The following is a 22,639-nucleotide window of genomic DNA, read 5'->3' as shown; positions in this document are numbered from 1 at the left end:
GCCGGCCCAGAATGTGTCCCCGCGGTGGCCTTGGGGCACTGTGGCACATAGACAAGCAGCTCTGGCTCTGGTGCCCTGCTGCTGCTGTGGCCACAAGATGGAGATGTTGCTCACCACAGCCATCGCAGGAGCTGCACCTGCGTGGATGGATGGATGGCCTTCCTCCTCCTCCTCCTCGTTCCACCAGCGCGGGGCAGGAGCACCTTTGCCACGCTGCCTCTCAGAGGACACACACAGGGTGTCCCTGCTGTTCCACGACACCATTCCCCGTGCTTCTCCTGACATCCGAGCCTTTTCTGCTGATTTGGCTGCAACAGCTTCCCAGTCCCACCCCACACCGAGCATTTTCCTCCCCCCTTTCTCCTCCCACACATCAGGTTTGCACCTCACACTGAACATCCTCCGCAGTGAGACCCTGTCACAAAAAGTGACCTGTGGTGTGAGAATGCAACAATTAAGTGCCTCTGGCACAGCCCTGAGCCCTGCAGGAAACCCTAAAACCATCACCATCCTCTGAGGAAGGCTAGAGCAACGCCATGAGTGGGGTGATGCCTCTTGCTCTTGTCCCTGGAATCTCTGTTTTACTCCCTGACTCAGCCCCAGCAAAACGCAAAGGTTCCTTTAAATAACTCTCTCAGTCCCCCAAACCCTCTGGGACCTCTAAAGCTGAGACAGGGAAAGGTCTCAGGGAAGAGGGGAAGGAAAACCAGGAGGCCAGGGGCTCCTTGCCTTGCTCTTGGAGTTCACAGCTTTTGCTGCTGATGAAATCCAGATGGACCTTAAAATAAACTCTGCACTGTTCCCCTCTCCTCTTTACGTCTCTTTTCAAGAAACGAAAAAATACCTTGGCAAGGGAAACGTGTGTTTCCCTGCACAAAGAAAGAGCCATTCATCTGTGAGCATTTACCAGGGCTGGGTTCACCCAAGGGGTCCTGGGTAATGTTCCCTCCCTGTGGCCACCACAGTGACCTGGCCAGAGGGACCCACAGCGGGACAAGGACCATTCTTGCACCCTGAAATAAGAAACAAGGGCTGGGAGAGGGACAGCAACCCCTGCACACACCATTTCCCTCCATTTAGCACCTCAGCAAAGGCAGTTCCTCATTTCCTCCTATTTCTCACTATTCCTCCTCATCTCCAGGTCCTTTTTTGGCTCCTTCTCACCTGCCCACCACATCTGGCCCAGAGAGCAACTGATTGCAGGGATTCCCACACAACAAAACTCCCTTGCTGACTCTGCCCTTACCCACGGTGACCTCCTGTCCTCCAGAGGGACATCACCCTGAGTCAAGACCTCTAAAAGCTTTATTAGGAGGGCTTATAATTGTATTGACCCACTAATTGAAATACACTAACTGGGTTTCTAGGTGAAAGCACCTCGGGGAAAGCTCTGGACAGCATTCCTGCTATTAAAGCCAGTGAAATAAGGGGGAGCAAGGCTGCCTGGGGGCTGTCCATGGGATTTATAGGCTCCCATTCCTTCACTGCTGGGCTACATCCATTTTCCTTGATGATTCCCTGATACAGCATAAGAAATGCTGGAATGGTGCACAGCATGTGAGGCAGGGGAGTTGAAACCCAGAACACTTGCAAGGCCCTTCCTTAGCAGCAAAACAATGCCTTAAAAAACACTTTAAATGCCTTAAAAACCCCCTCTGGCTTGGAGAGACAAGCTGGGGCTGAGCAACAGGCACAGCCCAACTTTGCTCTCATCTCCCAGCATCATTTGAGTTTTCTGCCTCAAATCCTTGGACCTGGGACACACGAGAGACCCAGGCAGGGGTGTGACAAGTTGATTTCTGGCAGGGATGCACAGTGAGCAGGGCAGCAGCACCAGGGGAATCCCCACAGCTGGGAGTGCAGCACTTTGAGTGTCCCAATAAATCAGAGCTGTGGCCACTGGCACTAGTCCTGCACTGTCCCTGCATAACCAACCAAGCATCATCTCCTCCACATCAGGCAGTTTCAGGCACTTTACCTATGGCAAGTGTTTTATGGGAAGCACACAGCCACTGGCACAGCTCAGTCCCACCTCCCGTGGGTGGGAGAGGTGGCTGAAGGCCCTGGAGAGACCCTGAGGGTCTCTGGCTTCTTGATCCCACCTCGTCTTGCTCACCTTCCCATCTCTGCCCAGGTGAAAAGAGGCAGAAATTGAGACAAAGATCTCTGAGGGCTGCCAGAAATGTACCCAGGGGAAATCTGCCACCAAAATCTCTGAAATCATTGGCACCTTTTCCTCTTGACATCCATCCACACCTTCACTTTCCCATCCAGAGGGAAACCCAGCTCTCCATCACACTCAACAATGAAGACCTGAGCCTGTGTTACCATTTTTTTGTGGTTCACACCACTGTGATTCTACCAAACCTCAGCCTGGACAATTGTGCCACTTCCCACCAATCCTGGGATGTTTTAGGCCCACATTCCAGGCTGGGGGACACATCTGCAGGGATGCACATGGGAGGAAAAATGCAGCTTAGCTTTTTGGGGAAACCTCACTGATCCCCAGAGAGAAGCAGCTGCAGTGCTTTTATATGATTTGAGTTTATTTCATTGAATCCCAGAGTGGTCTGGGCTGGAAGGGACCTTAAAGTTCATCTCGTTCCACCCCTGCCATGGCAGGGACACCTTCCACTGTGCCAGGTTGCTCAAGTCCTGTCCAACCTGGCCTTGGACACTTCCAGGGATGATCCAGGGGCAGCCACAGCTTCTCTGGGCACCCTGTGCCAGGGCCTCACCACCTTCACAGGGAAGAATTTCTTCCTAACATCCAATCTGAACATACTTTTTGCCAGTTTGAAGCATTTCCCCTCTGCCCTGTCACTCCACGCCTTCCTAAATAGCTTCATTTACTTCAACACAGTTTCCTTCCATTCACTCTTGCTCCCTTTGACTTGATTTCTGGCTGCTTCATTTCGCTTCACTCCATTTCACAGAAATTACCTAGAACTTATTTCACTCCATCTCATCGGGACCCAAGCACCCTCCGGAGGGGGAGAGGGAGGAAAAGAGGAAGAGGGAGGAAAAGAGGAAGACGGAGAAAAACAGGGGGAAAGGAGAGGAGAAGAGGGGATGGGGCCAGAGCTTTACTCTGTATTACAGAAATTAGCTTGAACTTATTTCCCTCCATCTCGACGGGATCTGACCATCCTCTGGAGACGGAGAAAAAGAGGGAGAGGGAAAGGAGAAGAAGGGAGAGAGCCCAAGCTTTAGCCCATTACACAGAAATTAACTTATTTCACTCAATCTCGATTGCAACCTGACCATCCTCCAGAGGAAGAGAGGTAGAAAAAGAGGGAGAGGGAAAAGGAGAGGGAGGAAAAGAGGGGGAGGGAGGAAAAGAGGGAGCAGGAGAAGAGTGGATGGGGCCCGAGCTTCAGTCCATTTCACACACATTAACTTGAACTTATTTCACTCCATCTCGACGGCGACCCGAGCATCCTCCGGAGAGGGAGAGGAGACGGAGAAAAGGAGGAAGAGGGAGAAGCCGAGGGAGAAGGAGCGGGGAAGAGGGGAGGGGGCCCGAGCATCCGTGCCCGCGGGGAGCGGCGGGGGGGCTCGCAGCGGCAGCGCTGCCCATGCACATTCTCTCCGGGCGGCGGCGCGGCTGCCGCTCCGCCCGGCTCGGCTCCGCTCCTCCCGGCCCCGCTCCGCTCCGCCCGGCCCCGGCGGCACGAACATGGCGACACGGAGCTCTGGCGGGGCCGGCCGGGCCGCCCCGCTCCCCCGCCGGCTCCTGCCGCTGCTGCCGCTGCTGCTGCTGCTGCCGGCGGCCGCGGGCTCCCGCTCGCCGCTGCTGCTGCTCCGCGCCCCGCCGGCCCCCGCCGCCCCCGCCGAGCCCCCGCGGGGCCGCCGCGCCGCGCCGCGCCCGCCCGAGCCCATCCAGGTGTACGGACAGGTGAGCCCGCGGCGGGGATGGCCATGGGGGACACGCGCGCGGCTCGTCCCCCCGAGAGCACCGCGCTCCATCACCCCCGCTCCCCATCCTCCCGCGGGGGTCGCGGCGCGTCCCGCGTGGGGAAGGGTCGGCGCGGCGGTTCGCGGCTCCGGGGAGAGCGGCGCGGATTCGGCGCCTGCCCTCGGCTGTCCCCGCATCCCCGGAGCCGGCTGGCCGCGGTCACGTTCGCGGCGGTACTCGCGGGCTCGTTGCCGGCGAGATGCGCTCCCGGCGGGAGCAGCCAAGGGCACGCGGCGGGGATTCGGGCCGGGCATCCCCGAAACGGCAATTCCCCGAGCTCGGGCGGCCCGGGGGACAGCGGCGCCTCCGGGGATGCTCGCGGTGAGCATCGGGAGCTGGGCACAGGGAGGTGACGCCGGGGGAAGACATGGCTATTTGTGTTCTTCTCCGCGAGAAGGGCTGCGCTGCGTGCCTGAGCCATCCTCCGCCGGTCCTTGGCAAAGAACGCGAGCGGAGTTGCTCATCGCAGGGAAACACGGAAACTGCTATTTCTGAAAGTATCCCTGCTCGGGCTCGATTCACTGGCAAGTTTTGCTGCCAGGACCGTGAAGGTTCCCCTCACCCCCTTTTCTCCATCACTTTTGGGGGTGATGACGAATTACGCTTAGACTTTCTGCTATGGAAAGCTCCAGCCTTTGATGTACCCACACGCTGGACTACGCTACGCTGCCCTACTTGATCCTCCTTGCTGACACTGCCTGTGTCCCCATCACGTGCCCAAAAGGCTGATGGGGGGGGACAAGACCACAGAGGGACAAGGCACACTTGAGGAGAGGCTCTGAGGCGTCAGTGACATCTGCATTTACCTCCTTGGATAGTGCTTTCCCCCCGGGTGCTCTATAATTTCCCCTTTTTGCTACTCGTAGGATGAGAAGCAGGCAGTCACCAGGCCCTGGAGCTGCTGGAGAGGCACATGCAGGGCTGGTGCTGCTCCTAAAGCCCTTCTGTTCCCTTGTTTAGGGAAAAGCTGTTCCTTCTCCCCTCGAAAATCTGCTTCGCCTCCTCTACCTCCTCAGCGTTTGGCTGTTTTTAGCATAACACAGCTACCCCGTTTTAGAAGAAAACATGACACTTGTCTCTCATCTACGGCAAGACATTGGTGGCACTTTCCCTTCTGTCTCCCCGTGCCTCCCACCCAGCCCACCTGCCAGGTGGAGAGCTGCTCTGGCAGGAATGTCCCTGTCACCTGCACACGGAGCTGCAGACCCGGGGGGGTGCAGTAACCCTGTCACCATCGGGGACAGGACTAATAGGAAGCAGTGGGAGTTCAACAGTTTGCTGCTGTTTGGGGTTTTCTCATTGCCTCAAGCTTCCAGTGGGGATTTGCCTGGGGAATGGAGTTGCTCTCCCTGGCAGCAGAGCACACAGAACCTGTTTCTTCCTCTGCTTTGGGGGAGGAAACGCAGATTTTATAGCCCAGGTGTGTCACCAGGAAGAGTTGTTTGGGACTGAACGATAATTCTGAGTTCTCCTGAGTGCTACAGCACTTTAAATCAGGGGTCTGCTGTAATAAAAGGGACAAGAAGGAGGCTGTGTGTCCTCAGCTGCATTACAGATCTGACCACACAAGTTACTAATGCCCGGGGAGCGGGAAAAGCTGTGCAGCACGGCGCTCAGGGGTCTCGTGCCTGGTCACAAGCACCCAGCAATCCCCATGGCCTCCCTCCCCCAGCTCTCTGGCACTCCAGCACCAGCAGAAAATCGTGCAGTCAAAGCACTCCTCTCTCAGGGACATCAGCATTAGGGGCAGAGCTTGGACCGAGCATCCTCGTGCCGTGTCACTGCAGTCCCTTATCTGGGACACATCCCGCTCCCGTGCCTTTGGCAGGTCACTTGGCCATATGCTATGCCCTGGCTCGTGCCCCAAAACTCCCTGCCCTTCCCTGGCTCTCGCTGTGCTCCTCAGACAGGCTGGTGGGACAGCTGAGAGCCCAGGCTCAGCTCAGGGGAGGGAGAAAGCAGCGCTCCTGGCTGGTGTGGGTGATGTCATCAGGGGAGCAGAGCGAGGGATGCATCGCTGTGTCTGGAACCGAGCAGGGGAAGAACATCCAAACCCTTTGTAGCTCCTCAGGAGCCAAACACAGCTTACTCAGCACTGTCAGGAACAGCCTCAGAGCCCTCTTGCCTTGGACACCGACAGCACAAGCACAGGATGTTACTTGGATTCTTTTCTGTACCCTCTGATGGCATCCTTGCCGGGCAGGCTGCAGCAAAACTTCTCGGGAACATCACCAAATAACAGGACCACCAGCCTGAACCCCTTTGTGGCTTTTCTCTGTTTTTTTCTGACTCTGAAGCAGCAGCAATCGAGAGACCAAATGCCCGACGGCTCTGGAGACAGAGCAGGTTTTGTTCCCTTGCACAGCCCTCACCTCTGTGGGATTGTTGGTGAGGGTTACAATGGACAGACTGTTTGAATTGGGCACTGGCACGAGACAGGACTTTTCTAGGATGTCACTGACAGCAGAGAAGCATACCCAGGGCAAGAAAACTTCACCCTTCAGGGCCAGCAGGGCTCCCTGAACCTCTTCAACCACTGTGGCACCTCACTCACCCTCCTGCTCCCAGCACGAGCCCCTGGCCACTGCAGCAGTGGCTGATCTGTCCCTCCTGTCCCCTCACAACCTTTGTGCTCCTGCCCACACATCCCTGCTCAGACCCAGAGACATGGCCTGGCTCCAGGATTTCCCATTTCCATGGACTCTCCCCACTATCCCATATAACTCCTGGCTGCTGGGTGCAAACTGACCCTGAACCACATGGACTGCAACCAACAAGGAAGAGAAGAGCAGCCCCTTTGGCTGCCTGTGTGCCTGCTGGGCTGCAGGGTGACCATGGGGACAGCTGTGCAGCCAGTGTTGTGTCCTGGCTGTGGCAGAGAGGAGAAATGCTGGGGCAGGAGCCCAGCCTGGGTCTGGTGGTCCTGAGGGGGGAGAGGAGTTATGAGAGCATTTACGCTGCTAAAACATACCAGACCTTTACCTGCAGACATCCCTTCCCCTTCTTTATCCAAAGCCACCCCCAGAAGCATGTGGCTCACAAGAAATCTTTCCCTTAAACCATGCTGGGACAAAAGACATCTCATCTAACTGCTGGTGGCTCCTGCAGCAGCCACTTCCCCTCTGTGCTGCCACTGCAAGGCTTGAGCCTCAAAAGCTGCACGTGGCTGTCACCTCTGTGCCTCCCTGTCCCCTGAACCAGTGTCAGTGTCACCCTGACATCCTTCTTCTCTTCCCCTTCTGGTGGGACTGACTTCACTGCTCCCAGTCGTCCTGTTTCCTGCAGATAACCACCCTGCCTTTGAGGAAAACCACCAAGTTCTCATCATTTCCGGGCCATTTACTACCAACTGACCTCTCATCAGCCCACCACTTGACCTTGACACTGCCCACACCCCCCTGCGCCGATGGAGACCTCAGATAACCTCCTCTCATGGTGCAGAGCTGGCCCAGAGCCTCAGAGACACAGGGAGCTGTGCAGGGTGAATGCCGTGCAGCCCTGGGAACGCAGACATCAGTCACGCCGCATCGCAAGTGAACCGTACTTAATTTTGACCTACTTTGCCAGCCTGGCAGAGCCCTTCCCAGAGCAGGCTTTAACCTTCTGGAGGTGCCCTGGGTGGTGACAGCAAAACTCAGCCTCATCCTCCTTCTTTGTGTTAGCTGTGTCTCTCATGACCACCCTGAGAAGGTTTCCACACTCCTGGCATATGGTTTTTGCCAGAGCTTGGTCTCTGGAAGCCACACAGTTCCTGCTCCTGGCACCGTGGTGGCTGGGAGAGGTATTTGTGGTTTTATTCATTGTTTTTCCCCTTCCAGCAGCTTCCTCGCAGCTCCTGCAAGTGCTGTGGTGTCCCAGGGGCATCAGGCTTTCCAGAGCTGGAGTGACAAGCTCATGGCACACTTTGGACCTTCTCTGCCACCCTCCTCCTTTAGTGAATTTTACCAGCACTTCCCAAATCTGCTGGGGCAGTTCCATTCCCATCACATGCCTGTCCCTCTATCAATTTCGGAGAGCCCAGGTTGCTTCTGGGGTTGTTTCTGGCTCCCTGCCTTGACCCCAATCTCCCCCCTCCCTTCCCTTTTCCATTCTAGAAACAACAGCTCAGGGAGAGCTCTCTTGGTGATGGCAGAGAGAAAACAGCCCTGCCAGCAGATGATTTCAGCATTAACAAAATTAACACGGGGCCTGGCGCTCTCCGAAATGAGTCACCCGTGTTCCATATCAATGATTTCAGACCCTGGCATTTCCCAGTCCGAGCCACAAGCAGCGCCACGGCAGGCGCAGGCTGTGTTTTAAAATACCACGGCAGGGCTGGAAGCAGATGCTCGGGAGCAGAGCAGAAGGTGCAGTAATGAAGCTTTAGTGGGAGCGTGGGGAACGCGGCGTGCCGGGAATGCAGGAGCCACCCATGGCACTCCGGGCTGGGCTCTTGCGTAAGCCCTGCCGGGGGGAGGCACAGGAATGGGGACAGAAAGGCCTGGCAGTTGTCCTCTGCAGCTTCCAGCCCGCTGGAATGAGGAGGAGCACGGTGAGAGCACCTTTTGCTCTGCTTCTGACCCTTTCTCCAGCCCCAGCCTCATTCCCCCTGCTGCTGGGATCAGAATATTTAGCCCATTCCCCTTCTCCACGCATGTCCTGGCAGCTCTGAAGCTGTGATCCAAGCTGATGGCAGCACTTGGATGGTTTCAGCAGCCGCAGAGGACCCTTGCTCTTTGCCACCCTCACTTATCAAACAGTAGTAATCACTTATTAACTATTCAGAAATTCCCTGGGAACTGCATTCGTTTGTAGGCCAGCAGCAGGATGGGGAAACACCCGAGTGATGCCTCGGAATCTTTGTTCTGCACACAATTTCACAGCACTGAGCCTCAGCCCCTGAGTTGTCACCGTATGTCACCTCCTGAGGAATCATGAGCGCCCAGCTTGAGCTGCAGCATTAATCCTCCACACAGCAAATCCAGAAACACACACACAGCGAGCTCCCGAGCCCACTGGACACCAAGAACAGCCCCTAGTGCTGTCCTGTCACTTGTCACCACTGTTACAAGTCAGCCAGCACACGGTATTTCTGCTGGCAGCTCACCACAGCCAAGGGTGGGATTTCTGCACGGGGAAGTCACGCTTCCCATGCAGAGCAGTCCTCCAAGGCTGGGATTTAGAGTCCTGTGGTGATGGGAGGGTTTGAGAGCAGCTCCAGAGAGCTGTCCCTGCTGTCACTCATGCCCTGACCATTCTAGAGCCCGGAGCTGTCACGTGTGTCACATGAAAGGGGTGAGCTGCCTTCTCAACAAATCCTTCCCCAAACTTTTAATCTGGGCATAGGCAACAAAGAGGAATGTGACAGGAGGGGAAGCTGGTGTTTAGGCATCTTAGGTGCCAAGGAACATGGATCAGGGTTTTTTTCCCAGCTCTGGGCACTCGAGGAGCTCAGCCCTGCCCTCTCCACATCCACTGACAGCCATCACCTCTCCAAGCTCAGCAGGGCAATATTCCATCTCAGCTCCCAGACATTCCCTCTGCCAGCCCAGCCTGGAGCCCTCAGGCTCCAGCTGCATCCCCAAAGCTCCTACCTGCTCCCAGCTGGCAGCTCCAGGGGCTGTGCTCTCATCCCATTCCTGCAGGGCATTCATTTGTTGGAAGATGCTGTTAACAAAGAAATAAATACATAGCGTGAGCAAAGCTAGAAACGTTAACGACATTAACTACAGCTACAAGCAGCCTCTGCTACATCTTGGCTCCAGTTTTCCCCTCCTGGACTTCATTTGGCACCTCACATATTAGGAGGACAAATTAGAATTTCTTGCATATTTCATATATACTTAATCGCTTGGCAAAGACCAAAACACTTCCCCATTAGGTGGAATTTATGCTAAACGCTGTTTCCATTAGGCACCAGCCAGTGCCTGTTCAGAGGTTACACCAGTTCCCCAGCAAGGTGTCCCCTGCGAGGGGAGGTGGGGACACTGTGACAGTGACAAAGCAGCAGGGCAGAGTCCCTAACAGCAGCCTTATTGCAGAGCTTATTCCACAAATAATCTGAACAGCACTTGGGGTCCTGTTTGATGCTCCCCTGAGCCCCTTGGTTGTCCACAGAGCTCTGGAGGGCCTGGGCAGGGCTGAAAAGCAGCAAACACAAATTTATGAGGCTTCTAAACCCCAAACACTGCTGCACAGCCCTTCCTGGGACACTCACAGCATACTTGTGCTGCTTCCTCCTGCTTTACACTCTCTAGTAAGAGCTCCTCCAGCCTTCTCCAGCCACTCCAACCCTTCCTGCTGAGCACTCCTCCCTCCTGCCAGGGAGCCAAACCTTGCCTGTCCCAGGTTTGCCTTTATATAGGGACTGCCACAACGAGGGTCCTGAGCTCACATGGCTCCTGAAAGGCTAACAGAGCTCAGCTGACTCCCCTCAACCCAAGCACGTTGCCTCTGTTTTTTGGGTTTTGCTGCACTTCCCAAGTCTCCAAAAAGGGGTCTTGCTGTCTGTTTTATCTTAGAAGAAAAACAGCTGTCGAGTTTTACTGCTGAGGTTAAATCAAGGTGCAGATAGGAGTCTGATTTTCCTGCTTTTGAAAGTCCTAGTGTCAGATTTCTTGTGAAAAAAAAAATAAAAGTCCTATTAAAATTGACACTGAGGTAGTAACAAACCCCTCTTGACTGAGGGGAGCTAAAGGGCCAAGTTTTGTGCTCCTAGCAGTGCCCAAATCCAGCCCAAGCACAGCTGGGCACCCAAAAAAGCTGCACCCAAAATAACCAACAGAGATGTTGGAGATTTAAACAGGGTTATTCTGCTTTCAGAGGAGGGGGGGACAGGACTGGGAGCACAGAGCTGCTCTGGATTCCACACCCCAGGCTGTCTGTCGGCTGTCTCAGTGGGCAGCAGCAATTCCTCCTTCTCCGCCCTGTTTCCCTGCATCCTCAATCAGCGTCTCTTCCTTTTAATTTTTTTTTTAAATTTTTTTTTCCGGCGGGCACGCAGGGCTCCAGCTGCCTGGCTTTGTAGCTGATGCTGCTGCCTGACCTAAATCTGTGCTGGGAGCTCCAGCAGGGTTTGCCCACTGTGGGGGTCCCTGGCTGGGCAGCTGGGGGACACCAGCCCTGGGGTCTCCTCCCTGCCAGGCTCGGGTTTGCTTTTGGATCTCTCTCCCCTCCCGTGAGCCTATTGCATAAGAGGGATTTGAGGGCTTCTGCTCTGCTCACCCCCCCTCCGTTCTTGCAGAATAAAGACCTTGTTTTTCCAAGTGTTTCGCTTGCTGGAGGTTAAACAGCCCCTTCTTGCAGGCGGTGCTGCTTGCTGATCCCGGGGTCAGCCAGAGCTGCAGGGTATCAAGCCTAAGAAGGGCTTATCCCTGTATTTTTACAGCTTCCCAAGGCGCTGAGCTCGGGGTGAGCAGCCCTGGGCTGAGCTGTGGCGTGCGAGGGCTCAGGCACGCACGTCCTCTGCTGCAGGGAGCGAGGCACCCATCCATGGCCAAGCTGAGCTGCTTCCCAGGCTCTGCCTGGCTGTCCCTGCTGGCTGGGGACAGTCAGGGGACAGTCACTGAGGGTTTGTCCTGCTCCTTCAGCTCCCACTGCGGCGATGCTGGGAGAGCTTCCCCATAGAAACCAGCGCTGTGCTGCTGGATGTGACACACAGGGAATAACAGGCTGGGCATGGCTCTGTGTGTGCTGGGAACCATGGAATCGTGGAATATCCTGGGCTGGAAGGGACCCAAGCCCAAAAATCCCACCCTGTGCATCCCTGGGAGCGTTGTCCAACACTCCTGGAGCTCTGGCAGCCTCAGGGCTGTGCCCATTCCCTGGTCAGTGCCCAGCACCCTCTGGGGGAAGAGCCTTTCCCTGATATCCAGATAAACCTCCCCTGAATCAGCTTTCTGGCAGTCCCTTGAGTCCTGTCACTGGTCACCAGAGAGAAGACATCAGTGCCTGGCCCTCTGCTTCCCCTCCCCTGTAGCCTCATCAGCCTGGATTTCAAAACACTTCTCAGTCCTTGATTTGAGTTTTCACTCTCATCATCCCCCAAATCCTATTTCTCTGAAGAAGAATAAAGGGAAAACTCACCCTTTTAGGGGTTTTCTGCCAACATGTTCAGGAGAGATGCTGCTTTGAGTGAGTTTACTCAAGGTCTGGTATTTCCAAGGATGGGTGTTTGCTGTCCCTGTGGCTGTGACTCAGGGTGTCCTTTTCCTTGGCATTGCAGGTCAGCCTCAACGATTCCCACAATCAGATGGTCGTTCACTGGGCAGGAGAGAAGAGCAACGTGATTGTGGCCTTGGCCAGGGACAGCCTGTCCTTGCTGGGTCCCAAAAACAGTGATGTAAGTAACACCCCTGGTCCTATCCAGGTGCATCTTCTGCTTCTGGGCCAGGCAAGCTGATGGTGGCTACTGAGCTCCAGGCTGACTTGCTCTAGTGTCCTAAGAAACAGAAAAAAAAAAGCTCATGAGTTTGAGTTCAGAGACACAAAAGAAATAAATATTATCCTCTGTGCTGCCCCAGGGGTTCAAGGCATGGGCAGGAAATCTCAAATCTTGCAGTTTTCTGAGTTTCCACCAAATCTGCCAGAAGGGAGCCCAGAACTTTGTGCTCCTCATTCTGGGGCTTCTCCTTTGCAGGTTTACGTGTCCTATGACTACGGGAAGAGTTTTAAGAAGATTTCGGAGAGGTTCAGCTTCGATGGGGGGAACAGCAGCGAGGTGGCCATCGCCCAGTTCTACCACAGCCCTGCTGACAACAAGAGGGTGAGGGGGACGTGGCAGCTGGGGCTTTATCCCTCAGGTCCCTGGGGCACAGGTGGCACTTGTATGGCTTGGTGACGCTCAGGAGTGGTGGGAGAGGGGTGGCTGGGACAGCCAAATTCTTCTCCTCCGAAATTTGCCCTCCCAAAGGCTCCCCCAGGATGGACATCCTCATTACTGCCAGCCTGAGCTCTGCTCTGCCCTTCTCTCTCCACTCCCAGTATATCTTTGTGGATGCCTTCGCCCCATACCTCTGGATCACCACTGACTTCTGCAACACCATCCAAGGCTTCTCCATCCCCTTCCGGGCTGCAGACCTCCTCCTGCACAGCAGGAACCCCAACCTCCTCCTGGGCTTTGACAGGTCTCACCCTAAAAAACAGGTGAGCACTTTGCTCAGGTGGGGAGCCAGCATCCCACCTCTGTCCTGCTGTGATGTCCCCATGTCCCCCACGGCTGAGAGCCACCCTGCCTCGTGCCAGGACCACGTGGGTTTGTGGTTTGGCCATCCAGGGTGTCTGATCTCACATGGAGAGCTGTCCCAAATTGGCCAGGACACCTCCTTCCCTCCGATCTATCTTACCTCTGGAGAATGAGGATATAATTCCTGCAGGATGGGTGTTTTATTTCCTTTCCTTTTTCCCTCATCCACCCTGCTCCCTGCTGCATCCATCACCCCAGCTATCGTGGTCATAACTCACCACAGAGCACTGGCAGCTGAGGCAGGATGACCTCTGCAGTGTTTCATGTGGGTCTGTGGTTTGGCTTTGGGTCCTGAATAACAAATTGCTGCTTGAATACAAACACATTCTATTCCCCCTGGGAGTTTTTGGGTAAAGACTGAAAATTGTTACAGAACCTTCAGATAGACACAGGCAGTGTGGTAAAACCTGGAGGTGAAACAGTGGGAAATCCTTCTGGCAGAAGGCTGAAGGACATTTTTTTGCTTTTTGGGTTATTTTGTTAGAAAGGTTGCTGCTGCTCCAGGAGCTGCCAGGTAAACAGAGTAGTCATGGATGGACACATTGGGTCTCTTGAAGGATTGGGTCTGTTTGTTTCCCAATCCCACTGACATCTCTCACCTTTCTCATTGCAGCTCTGGAAGTCAGATGATTTTGGCCAGACCTGGATCATGATTCAGGAGCACGTGAAGTCCTTTTCTTGGTACGTATCACACCTGTGTCCACCCAGCTCCTGTCTCTTCTCACTCTCCACTTCCTGCAGTGTTTGCTGCCCTGTGGGAACCAAGAATCAGGGTACCAGGGTGTGTTCCAGCCCTGGGTGTGCCGCAGCTGGGTGACAAGTGACAGCCACCCACACTGCTCCCCATGGGTGTGTTTCCCATTCCCCCTACCCCATCTCCTGGCTCCTGCTGCCTTCTCCTCACACCCTGTCCTCCCCAGGGGGGTCGAGCCCTACGACAAGCCCACCACGGTGTACATCGAGCGGCACGAGCCCTCCGGGTCCTCCACGGTCATCCGCAGCACTGACTTCTTCCAGAGCCGGGAAAACAAGGAGGTCATCCTGGAAGACGTTGAAGACTTCCAGCTCAGGGACAAATACATGTTTGCAACCAAGTCTGTGGTGAGTGAATTCACCAGGGGGTCGATGATGTGGTGCAGAGCCGCAGCTGGCAGGGATGATGCCACTCCCTGCTGCCCCTCACAGCCTTCAGACCTCACTGGCTTGTCACAGAGGTGTCACCCAGCCTGCTGGCAGCTGCCACCCCCCGTGGGCTCGCGCTGCCAGGGACACAGCAGTGGCTGCCCGTGCCGCTCTCCCGGTGGTGTTTCCATGCCCTGCAGAAGTAGGTCAGCCTGCGGAGGGCTGGGACCCGGGAAGAACCACAGGATGGCTGGGAGGATGGCGGGTGGGGGTGGCAGGGGAAGGGGGATGTGGCTCGGCGGCTCGGTGGTTACAGGAGGCTGCTTGTCAGAGGAGATTACCATCAAATGTGGACGAGGTCCAAGCAGCCTAATGTGCTCCAGCCTGGAAAGAAAGCTGGATTTTCAGTCTGCTTGCCGAAGGAAAGAGGATGTGGGTGAGCAAAAGTGGGATTTTGGTCTCTCTGCAGCCACAGCCTCCCTGTGCTTTTGACAATTCTTGGCCAAATTCAGACAAACCTGACAGGGAGCGAGGAAATGTCTGTGCTTTCTCTGAGGGCAAGGCCTTTCTAGAGGATCAAAAACAGCACCAGAGGGATCAAGTCCTGATCCTTCTAGAATTGAAGGAGCAGCTTGATGCTTTTCTCCCCCGCAGCTGCCATCAGGTGTTTTAAGAAGGAGCCTTTATTTAGGGGTTCTGCTGGAGGTTTTCCTAGGCAGTGAGTGACAGGTGTGTCACCCCTGGCCACCTAAGTGGGCACAGCGAGGTCTGAGGGTGGCAGGGAACATTTGCAGAGCAATTCCAGCTCCTCAGAAGTGTCCCTTGCAGGTAGTACAGCCTGTGACTCTCAGGGCTTGGCCCCTTGGCACTGTGCCTGCTCTGTGGGTTGCAGATTTTATCGAGGGCTCGGTGCCTGTGTTGGGTGAAACACTGGGGATGGTTTGTGTCTCTGCAGAGAAGCCACTGGGCTCAGGGACAGCATCCTGAAAGCACGAGGAGGGTTTGGACTCCGTTTGGGGGTTCTGTGGAGCTTTTTCTGCTTCTGGAGCACTCGGGGGCCACAGGGGAAAGCACAGCCTGCTCCTCGCCCAGCTGTAATGACTAAACATCAACAAAATCAACACTGCTGGGAAACACTGGGACAGAGGGAGGCTGGCTGCAAAGCCCTGATTTGGGAACCACATCCCCAGGTCTGGGATGAAGCACTTGCATCCAAGCCTGGCTGCAGCAGGGGAAGGGACAAGGCTGGGGAAGGGACAAGGCTGGGTGGCAGCAGCGCCCAGGGCTCTGACTTCTGCTCCTTTCCGTGGGAGGCACGGTTGCTTAGTGATACTGAGCCTGGGAAAGCAAAAAAAAAAAAAAACCAGGCCGCTTATTTTTGGAGCCTAGATCTGGGTTTAGGTCCTCACCATTGGCACCCTGTAGGAAATAGGTTGCCCCCAGCTTTTTTGCCTTCTTGGCTTCGCGCCGGCGCCTTTCGATTTGCGCAAATCGTTAAAAATAGGAAGGGAAGGACAGGCTGATCTGAGGAAAAAGGAGGAATTAAAACCAGCCTCCTTACCCCTGCCTGACTGACCAGGAGGGGCAGTTTGTCTCCGTGCTGAGCCCTGGCTGTGGCAATTTAAACCCTGAGTGAGGATCTCTGCTGCCAGCAGCAGGCAGCTGCCATGCTTTGCCCACGTGCAGGGAGGGAAACTCCCAGGCACTGGGTGATCTCCAGTGGGGATGAGGGTGATTTTGGGGGGTAAAATCCACTCCTAACATGTCCCTGTGCTCTGCACAGCGTTTGTTTGGCAGCTCCCAGCCACCCTCAGTCCAGCTCTGGGTCTCCTTCAACCGCAAGCCCATGCGGGTGGCGCAGTTCGTTACCAAGCATCCAATTAAGGTGAGTGGTGTTTCCGGGCAGCCTCCTCGCTCCCTGCCCTGCCAAGGACACCCTGCGGGGTCAGCAGCTGCTCCAGATGCTGCAGGAGTGGGAAGGGACCTTGCATGACCCTGCTGGGGGGGTTGGCAGAGCAAAGGCTCACCTTGGGATGATGTTGTGGCTTACACGATGGCACTTGGACAGTCACTGGGGATGGAGGTTGGCTGCAAAGCCCAGATACCAGGGTGGGGCTGATCCCACTGCTCTGACTCTGCTTTTGGGGACTTTACCTCTTCCCATGGCATGGGGTGCTCTGGCATGGCCTGGAGCATCCAAGTCTTGCAGGCTGAGGAAGCCCAGAGCACAGCCAGGGTTTGCAAAGAGTCCTTGATCCACAAACCAGGCATGCTGTGGTGTCCCCAGGCTGGTGGGGATGAGGAAAGGCATGAGGAGCAAGTTCTTGGCAGAGCAGTGGGGTCCAGAGATCCAGGATGGATGGGGTTCAGCAGCCAGTGCTGCTCCATGGGGCTTCACAGGGCAGAGGACTGGAATCACTGTGGGGAAAACACAGCAGAAAAAGCAAAGTGAAGATTTTCTCCTTGCTGAGTGGAAAAAACACAAAAAGGATGAGGGAAGGGTACTTCCAGCTAGCTAAGAGGGAACTCTGAACCAGCCTGTGTGTAAACCCAGGCACATAAATATGAAATATATGAAATCCAGGCACATACATGAAACCTGCTCACTTGTTCTGCATGTCCCAAAGGAATATTACATTGCTGATGCCTCAGAGGACCAGGTGTTTGTGTGTGTCAGCCACGACAACAACCGCACCAACCTCTACATCTCGGAGGCAGAGGGCCTCAAGTTCTCCCTGTCTCTAGAAAATGTGCTCTACTACAGCCCAGGAGGAGCTGGCAGCGACACCTTGGTCAGGTAAGGCAGGACTCACCCGATGGCGAGTGAACATTGACAAAAATCTGTGTGATTTTTAGCCATGCTGGATCAAAGCACTTTGACAACCTCCCCAGACCCACAGGGTGCTCAGTTTCCATTCTGCTGACCCCACAGGTACTTTGCCAACGAGCCCTTCGCGGATTTCCACCGCGTGGAAGGCGTGCGGGGCGTTTACATCGCCACGCTGATCAACGGCTCCTTCAGCGAGGAGAACATGCGCTCTGTCATCACCTTCGACAAGGGTGGCACCTGGGAGCTGCTCCAGCCCCCTGCACAGACCCACTATGGGGAGCAGATCGACTGCCAGGTAGCACAGGGTGGGGCGGGACAGGGTGGAGTCCCCCCAAAAAGGAGTGGTTGGGGATGGGGTTTAGTGGTCGTGGGTTGATGGTTGGGCTTGGTGGTCTTGGGGATTTTTTACCACTTTAGTTCTGTGAGAAGAGGCTGAAAGAGTAATGCCATTGATGCCTAGAACAGGGCTTCTTGAAACAGAAAGCTAGACAAAGTTGGGAGAATAAAAGCAGATTAATTTAGTAAAGGCCTTTAGGTATATTTAGGGCAGGCAGAGCCTACTCAAGAGGCTACACCCAAAATGGATGGAGAGTCATGAGTTCTTCACATTTTATAAGCTCTGTCTATTAACATATTGAGCCTCAATTCTCCAATTACACCTTCAGCTGATGATGTCAATTACCCCAAGTTTGCTCCCCTAATTCACTGTTGTTTACATATTTTGGGGCTCTGAGGCAGCAAAGTGTCCTTGGGTTTTCCAACTAAAAATCAGAAAAATTTTGTCTAAAATGCTGGGAACAGAGGTTTTTAGCACTTTATATGGAGCCTAGAGCTACTCACCAAAACTACAGATACACAGAAAATAGAAGCTAAAAATCCTCAAGGCATCACCATAATGAAGAAGTCACTCTGTGCCTATCCAAGCAGAGAGGGCTGGACTGCCTGGGATGAGGGATGGAGGTTAATCCACTGTGCTCTGCCTTCCCAGCTGTCCCAGGGCTGCTCTCTCCACCTGGCCCAGCGCCTGAGCCAGCTGCTCAATTTCCAGCTGCGCAGGATGCCCATCCTCTCCAAGGAGTCAGCGCCAGGACTGATCATTGCCACTGGTACTGCTTTTTCCTTGGCTTGGGGTGTGTTGTTGTCAGGACACGAGGAGCTTGGCAGCATCTTGTTTGTATAAGCAGGTTATAAAATGCAATTAAATGGTGCATTTTGCTGTCCTTTCTCTGCTGCAGTCCCCGTACAGTAATTACAGAAAAAACAACTCACTGCAGCACAGGGATGTGAGAAACCTGCTCTGTTCTGATCCTCTTTCCTGATCCTCGTGAAGGGCTTCTTGAAAATTCAGAAATTCCTGTTTGTCTCGCTCTGTTAGTGAAGAACACACACATTTTGTTTAATCATGTTTGTAGCCATGGGTTTTTCCCCCATCTGCTTTTAAAACTTGTAATAGTCCTTGAAATATTTGCTCCTGAAAGGATTAATTTATAGTGTGAAAAATCAGCTCCTCAATCACAGATAAAATTAGTTTGGAGGTGTCTGGCTTCCTTTTAAGCAAGCACTTTTCTCAAGAAGGATGATTTCTCCCATTCTCCCAGGCTCTGTTGGCAAGAACATGGCCAGGAAAACCAACGTTTATGTCTCAAGCAGTGCTGGAGCAAGGTGGAGAGAGGTAAGGCTGCTCTTGCTCACCTGCCAGGTCAGCCAGGCTGGCAGGGGAACAGCTAAAATGTAGGCAGCAATACAGGTAAATTACATTAAAGGTGATTTTATATGATTCCAAGAGCTGCAAGGTGCTCAGTGCCTTGAGAAAGAGGGAAAAAGGTTTTTAGATGAAGGACCAGGATGGGTTGGTTGGAGCTGAACCTCTGGTGTGGGTGGTGGATTCAAACACAGGAAAGCTCCCTCCTCTATTTCTCCTTTTCACCCAGCAGGGCTTTCCCTCAGCACAGGTCATCTGGTCTCTTTTAAAAAGGACTTTTAAAAAGGACTGACAGCCGGGACTTGGTCTGTGAGAGTGTTTGGAGAGGCTCTGGCTTCTTCCAGACAAATGGGATGCTGCCCTCGGTTTATGGGGAGTTTGCTGCTGTTTACTGAGTGGATGTTCTGGTCTGTGGTGGTGTTTGTGGTCTGCCTGTGCACTCTGCAGCCACTGTAATGTGGTATTCCAACATCTGTGAGCTATTTAATCCCGGGAACTGAGCTGCCTCCTTCTGCCCCTGAGAGTGCTGTGTGGTCAGGGTGAGGTCTGGGCAGCTGCAGTGGTGGTGGGGACACACCACAGGTTTGGCTGCTGCCAAAGGTGCTTCAGAGGCTGCTCCTGGCTCCGAAATCCAGCTGGAGAGCAGCCATGGGGACCCTGCAGCCAGGCAGGAGGTGGCAGATGGGGCAGAGTATCCAAAACCAGAGACTTCCAGGTGCCAAGCTCCGGAGGTTTGCCTTGAAATGCAATTAAAACATTCTAAGGAAGCATTGACCCAAAGTTAGCAGTGCCAAGCTCCTGACTGATCTCTGCATCGAGAGCAGAGGTGCAGAATGACCCAGCAGTGCAGCTTCTCAGCTGAGCAGCAGCAGCACAACTCCTTCCCCTCATCTTTGGCCAGCAGCAGGCTGGGAGGCTCCTCGCTCTGCAGATCACTGGGCTGATTTCACAGCCCAGAGAAGAAAGGAACAATGCATCCAGTGCCCTGTGTAAGGACGTCCTGTGAGCAGGGTCAGGCATGGACACGCTCCCTGTTTCCATCCCGAGGTGCTCCAGGCTCCCTGGGTGGGAAAGCAAAGCTGATTGTGTGCTGGAGGTGGAGGTGAGCATGAAACTCAAGCTTCTTTGCACGGGCAGGATGGATGAATTGTTTCCAGGGCTTGTTTCTGCATGCCATGGCCTCACTTCTCTCTGAAACATTCACAAGTCCTTCCACAGCCTGAGAAGCAACACTTCTCTGCAGTCCTGGGAAGGCCACGAGTCACTGCTGAGTGTTGACAAAGCCTCACAGATGTGACAAATGAGAGGAGCTCTGTTCTCATGTCATGGCACTTCTTCCATTGCTTCTTCCCCTGCCCAAAGCACGGCAGGAGCAAAGTCCAGGGCTCAGGGCAGCTCCTCCACATAGCTGTTAGGGAAACTGGGCTGGCTGTTCCCATCTGCAGATGGTGTCCCATAAACACTCGAATCTCTGGTGCTTCCAGATACTTGGTGGCTGAAGCATTAGCCTGGGTCAGGCAGAGTTTCTGACAAAGCCATTTCCCCTTCATTCAGCATGGCTCTCATCACCCCTCAGCACTGTCTCTTTTCCAGGCACTCTCTGGACCTCATTACTATACCTGGGGTGACCACGGTGGAATTCTGGTGGCCATTGCCCAAGGCACCGAGACTGACCAGCTCAAGTGAGTGTCACAGGGATTGCTCGGGCTGGGGATGGCAGAGAGTGCCCTGCAGCAGGCAGGAAAGCTCCTGGCACCTCTCCCCATCTCCTTTCTGCAGGTACAGCACAAACGAAGGGGAAACCTGGAAAGTCTTCACGTTCTCAGACAAGCCAGTGTTTGTGTATGGCCTCCTGACCGAGCCTGGCGAGAAGAGCACCATCTTCACCATCTTTGGCTCCTACAAGGAGAATGGCCACAGCTGGCTGATCCTGCAGATCAACACCACTGACGTGCTGGGTAAGGGGACAGGTGGCAGAGCCATCTCTGGGGTGGCTCTGCAGGTGGGACAGAGGCCATCTCCTCGTGTCCTTCGTGTCTCATGTCCACGTGGACAAAGCTGCTGAAGGCACTCCCGTTCCCTGTGCTCCCCCTGTATTCCTTCCCTCCTCACTGAGGAATTTGTTGAAAAGGGAAAAAAAAAAAAAAAATTCCTTCTGAAGGCTTGTGCCTATGAATGTTTTATAACCCATTTCAGCTTTGATTGCGAGGCAGCATTTTAATCAAAGCGCAGTTAAACCCAGCAGAGGAATTTGCTTGACTAAAATTTATAACCGATTCCCTCGACGTTCTGTTGGGAACAGATCTGTTTGGTAACCAGAACGACTTCATTCAGATTCACTGTCACTGCCACGGAGCTGCCTGTTTCCTCCTGGTGCTGTGTGCTGCCTGGAATGCTCCTTGCTTTGCCTTTCCCTGTGGGGCAGACCTGGAGCACTGAATTTTGGGGGAATTTCCTGCCAGAGCAGGGTGGAGAGGGGAGGGAAAAGGCATTCCTGTGGGGTGGGGATGGATGCCAGCATGCCTGCCCTCCCTCCTGGGTACCGAGGGACATCTGCATCTCTCTGCCTTTTAACTCCTGGTTTGGGGGGCTGCAAGAGCTGCACCTTCCTGCACCCCAAAGCTGCTCCTTTCTGCCACCCAAAGCTGCTCCTTTCTGCACCCCAACCCTGTTTCTCCTCCCAGGGGTCCCTTGCACGGAGAACGACTACAAGCTGTGGTCACCATCAGACGAGCGAGGCAATGAATGTTTACTGGGGCATAAAACCGTTTTCAAAAGGAGGACTCCTCATGCAACCTGCTTCAATGGGGAGGATTTTGACAGGCCTGTCATGGTCTCCAACTGCTCTTGTACGAGGGAGGACTTTGAATGGTAAAATACCAATTAATTTCTCTCAGTCTGGATTGTAAACCCAAGATAAGTATCTGTGACCAATCGCTCCGAGTGAACAAACATCCAGTTTCTGTAGCTGCTTCATTTTGTAGCAGAGGGGAAACTAAACAGACTGAAAACATCCTTTCATTAATAACAGGGCATGAGACTTAATTAATGTCTTTAGAGCCTTTTGGGAGCCTCTGAAAGGTTCCACGGAAGAGGGAAGTATTGTTAATCCATCACCTTCCAAACGATAATGGATAATTTCCCATCACAGAGATGCTCCACTAAAAATCTTGGTGATTCTTTGGCTGCAGGGGTGCAGCTGGCCCTGCTATTGCTCTTTGACTGCAGTTCCCACATTCCTGACACTGCACAGCTTTCAGGATCAGGAAATAATCTCTAGCCAGGTTTGGGGTTAAGAAGTGAACTGCTTTTCAGGGCTTTCAGCGGAGCTCACACCAGACTGCCCCAGTCCAGATCTGCCTGTCTGAGACCAAGCCTGGCTCACCATGAGCAGACTGAGAATTGGCCTGGAGGGATCCTCCCTCAGAATTCAGCCCTGGGCTCCCAGCAAAACCACAGTGACAAAACCTCTCTCTCCCACAGCGTTTTCCAAAGAACATAACTCCCATTTTACCAGCAGGACCAGCCAAGAGACAGAGCAGTGACCTAAGCCAGCTCAGCAGCAGAGCTGGGGCTTGCAGCCAGCTTTGCAGAGCTCACTGCCTCAGCTCTGCCTCACCTTCCCCAGCCTGCCCAGCCACTGGCAAAGCTGATTTTGCAAAGTGTTCTTGAAATGTCCTGCCTGGCTCGGAGATGTTCTGTGCAGCTAAATACTGATCATAAATGAATGGGCTTCTGAGACACCTTGGGTTCTTAAAAATCCTGTGCAAAAATAGACTCATGGTATAGCGTGGCTGCATTATT

The 22,639-nt window shown here is 54.1% G+C and overlaps 1 protein-coding gene across 2 annotated transcripts in view; it reads left to right on the top strand.

Annotated features, from left to right (window-relative positions):
• The first annotated feature begins 3,657 nt into the window (after positions 1-3,657).
• Positions 3,658-22,639, top strand: part of SORL1 (sortilin related receptor 1) — a 46,071-nt gene continuing 27,089 nt past the window's right edge. For both annotated transcript variants that reach the window (XM_085081894.1, XM_085081893.1), the window contains exons 1-14: positions 3,658-3,898; positions 12,162-12,278; positions 12,576-12,701; positions 12,920-13,081; positions 13,795-13,862; positions 14,102-14,282; positions 16,087-16,188; positions 16,931-17,100; positions 17,236-17,428; positions 18,122-18,239; positions 18,732-18,805; positions 20,429-20,517; positions 20,615-20,793; positions 21,520-21,706. In XM_085081894.1, coding sequence (XP_084938020.1) covers positions 3,680-3,898; positions 12,162-12,278; positions 12,576-12,701; positions 12,920-13,081; positions 13,795-13,862; positions 14,102-14,282; positions 16,087-16,188; positions 16,931-17,100; positions 17,236-17,428; positions 18,122-18,239; positions 18,732-18,805; positions 20,429-20,517; positions 20,615-20,793; positions 21,520-21,706 — 1,985 coding nt within the window. In that variant the 5' untranslated portion in view covers positions 3,658-3,679. The remainder of the gene's footprint in view (positions 3,899-12,161; positions 12,279-12,575; positions 12,702-12,919; positions 13,082-13,794; positions 13,863-14,101; positions 14,283-16,086; positions 16,189-16,930; positions 17,101-17,235; positions 17,429-18,121; positions 18,240-18,731; positions 18,806-20,428; positions 20,518-20,614; positions 20,794-21,519; positions 21,707-22,639) is intronic.

The sequence above is a fragment of the Lichenostomus cassidix genome, chromosome 24 (genome assembly GCF_008360975.1).
Source record: "Lichenostomus cassidix isolate B80296 chromosome 24, HeHo_3.0, whole genome shotgun sequence".
Lineage (NCBI taxonomy): Eukaryota > Metazoa > Chordata > Aves > Passeriformes > Meliphagidae > Lichenostomus > Lichenostomus cassidix.
Note: the sequence above shows the minus strand (reverse complement) of the source record. Positions and strands in the feature narration are given on the sequence as shown.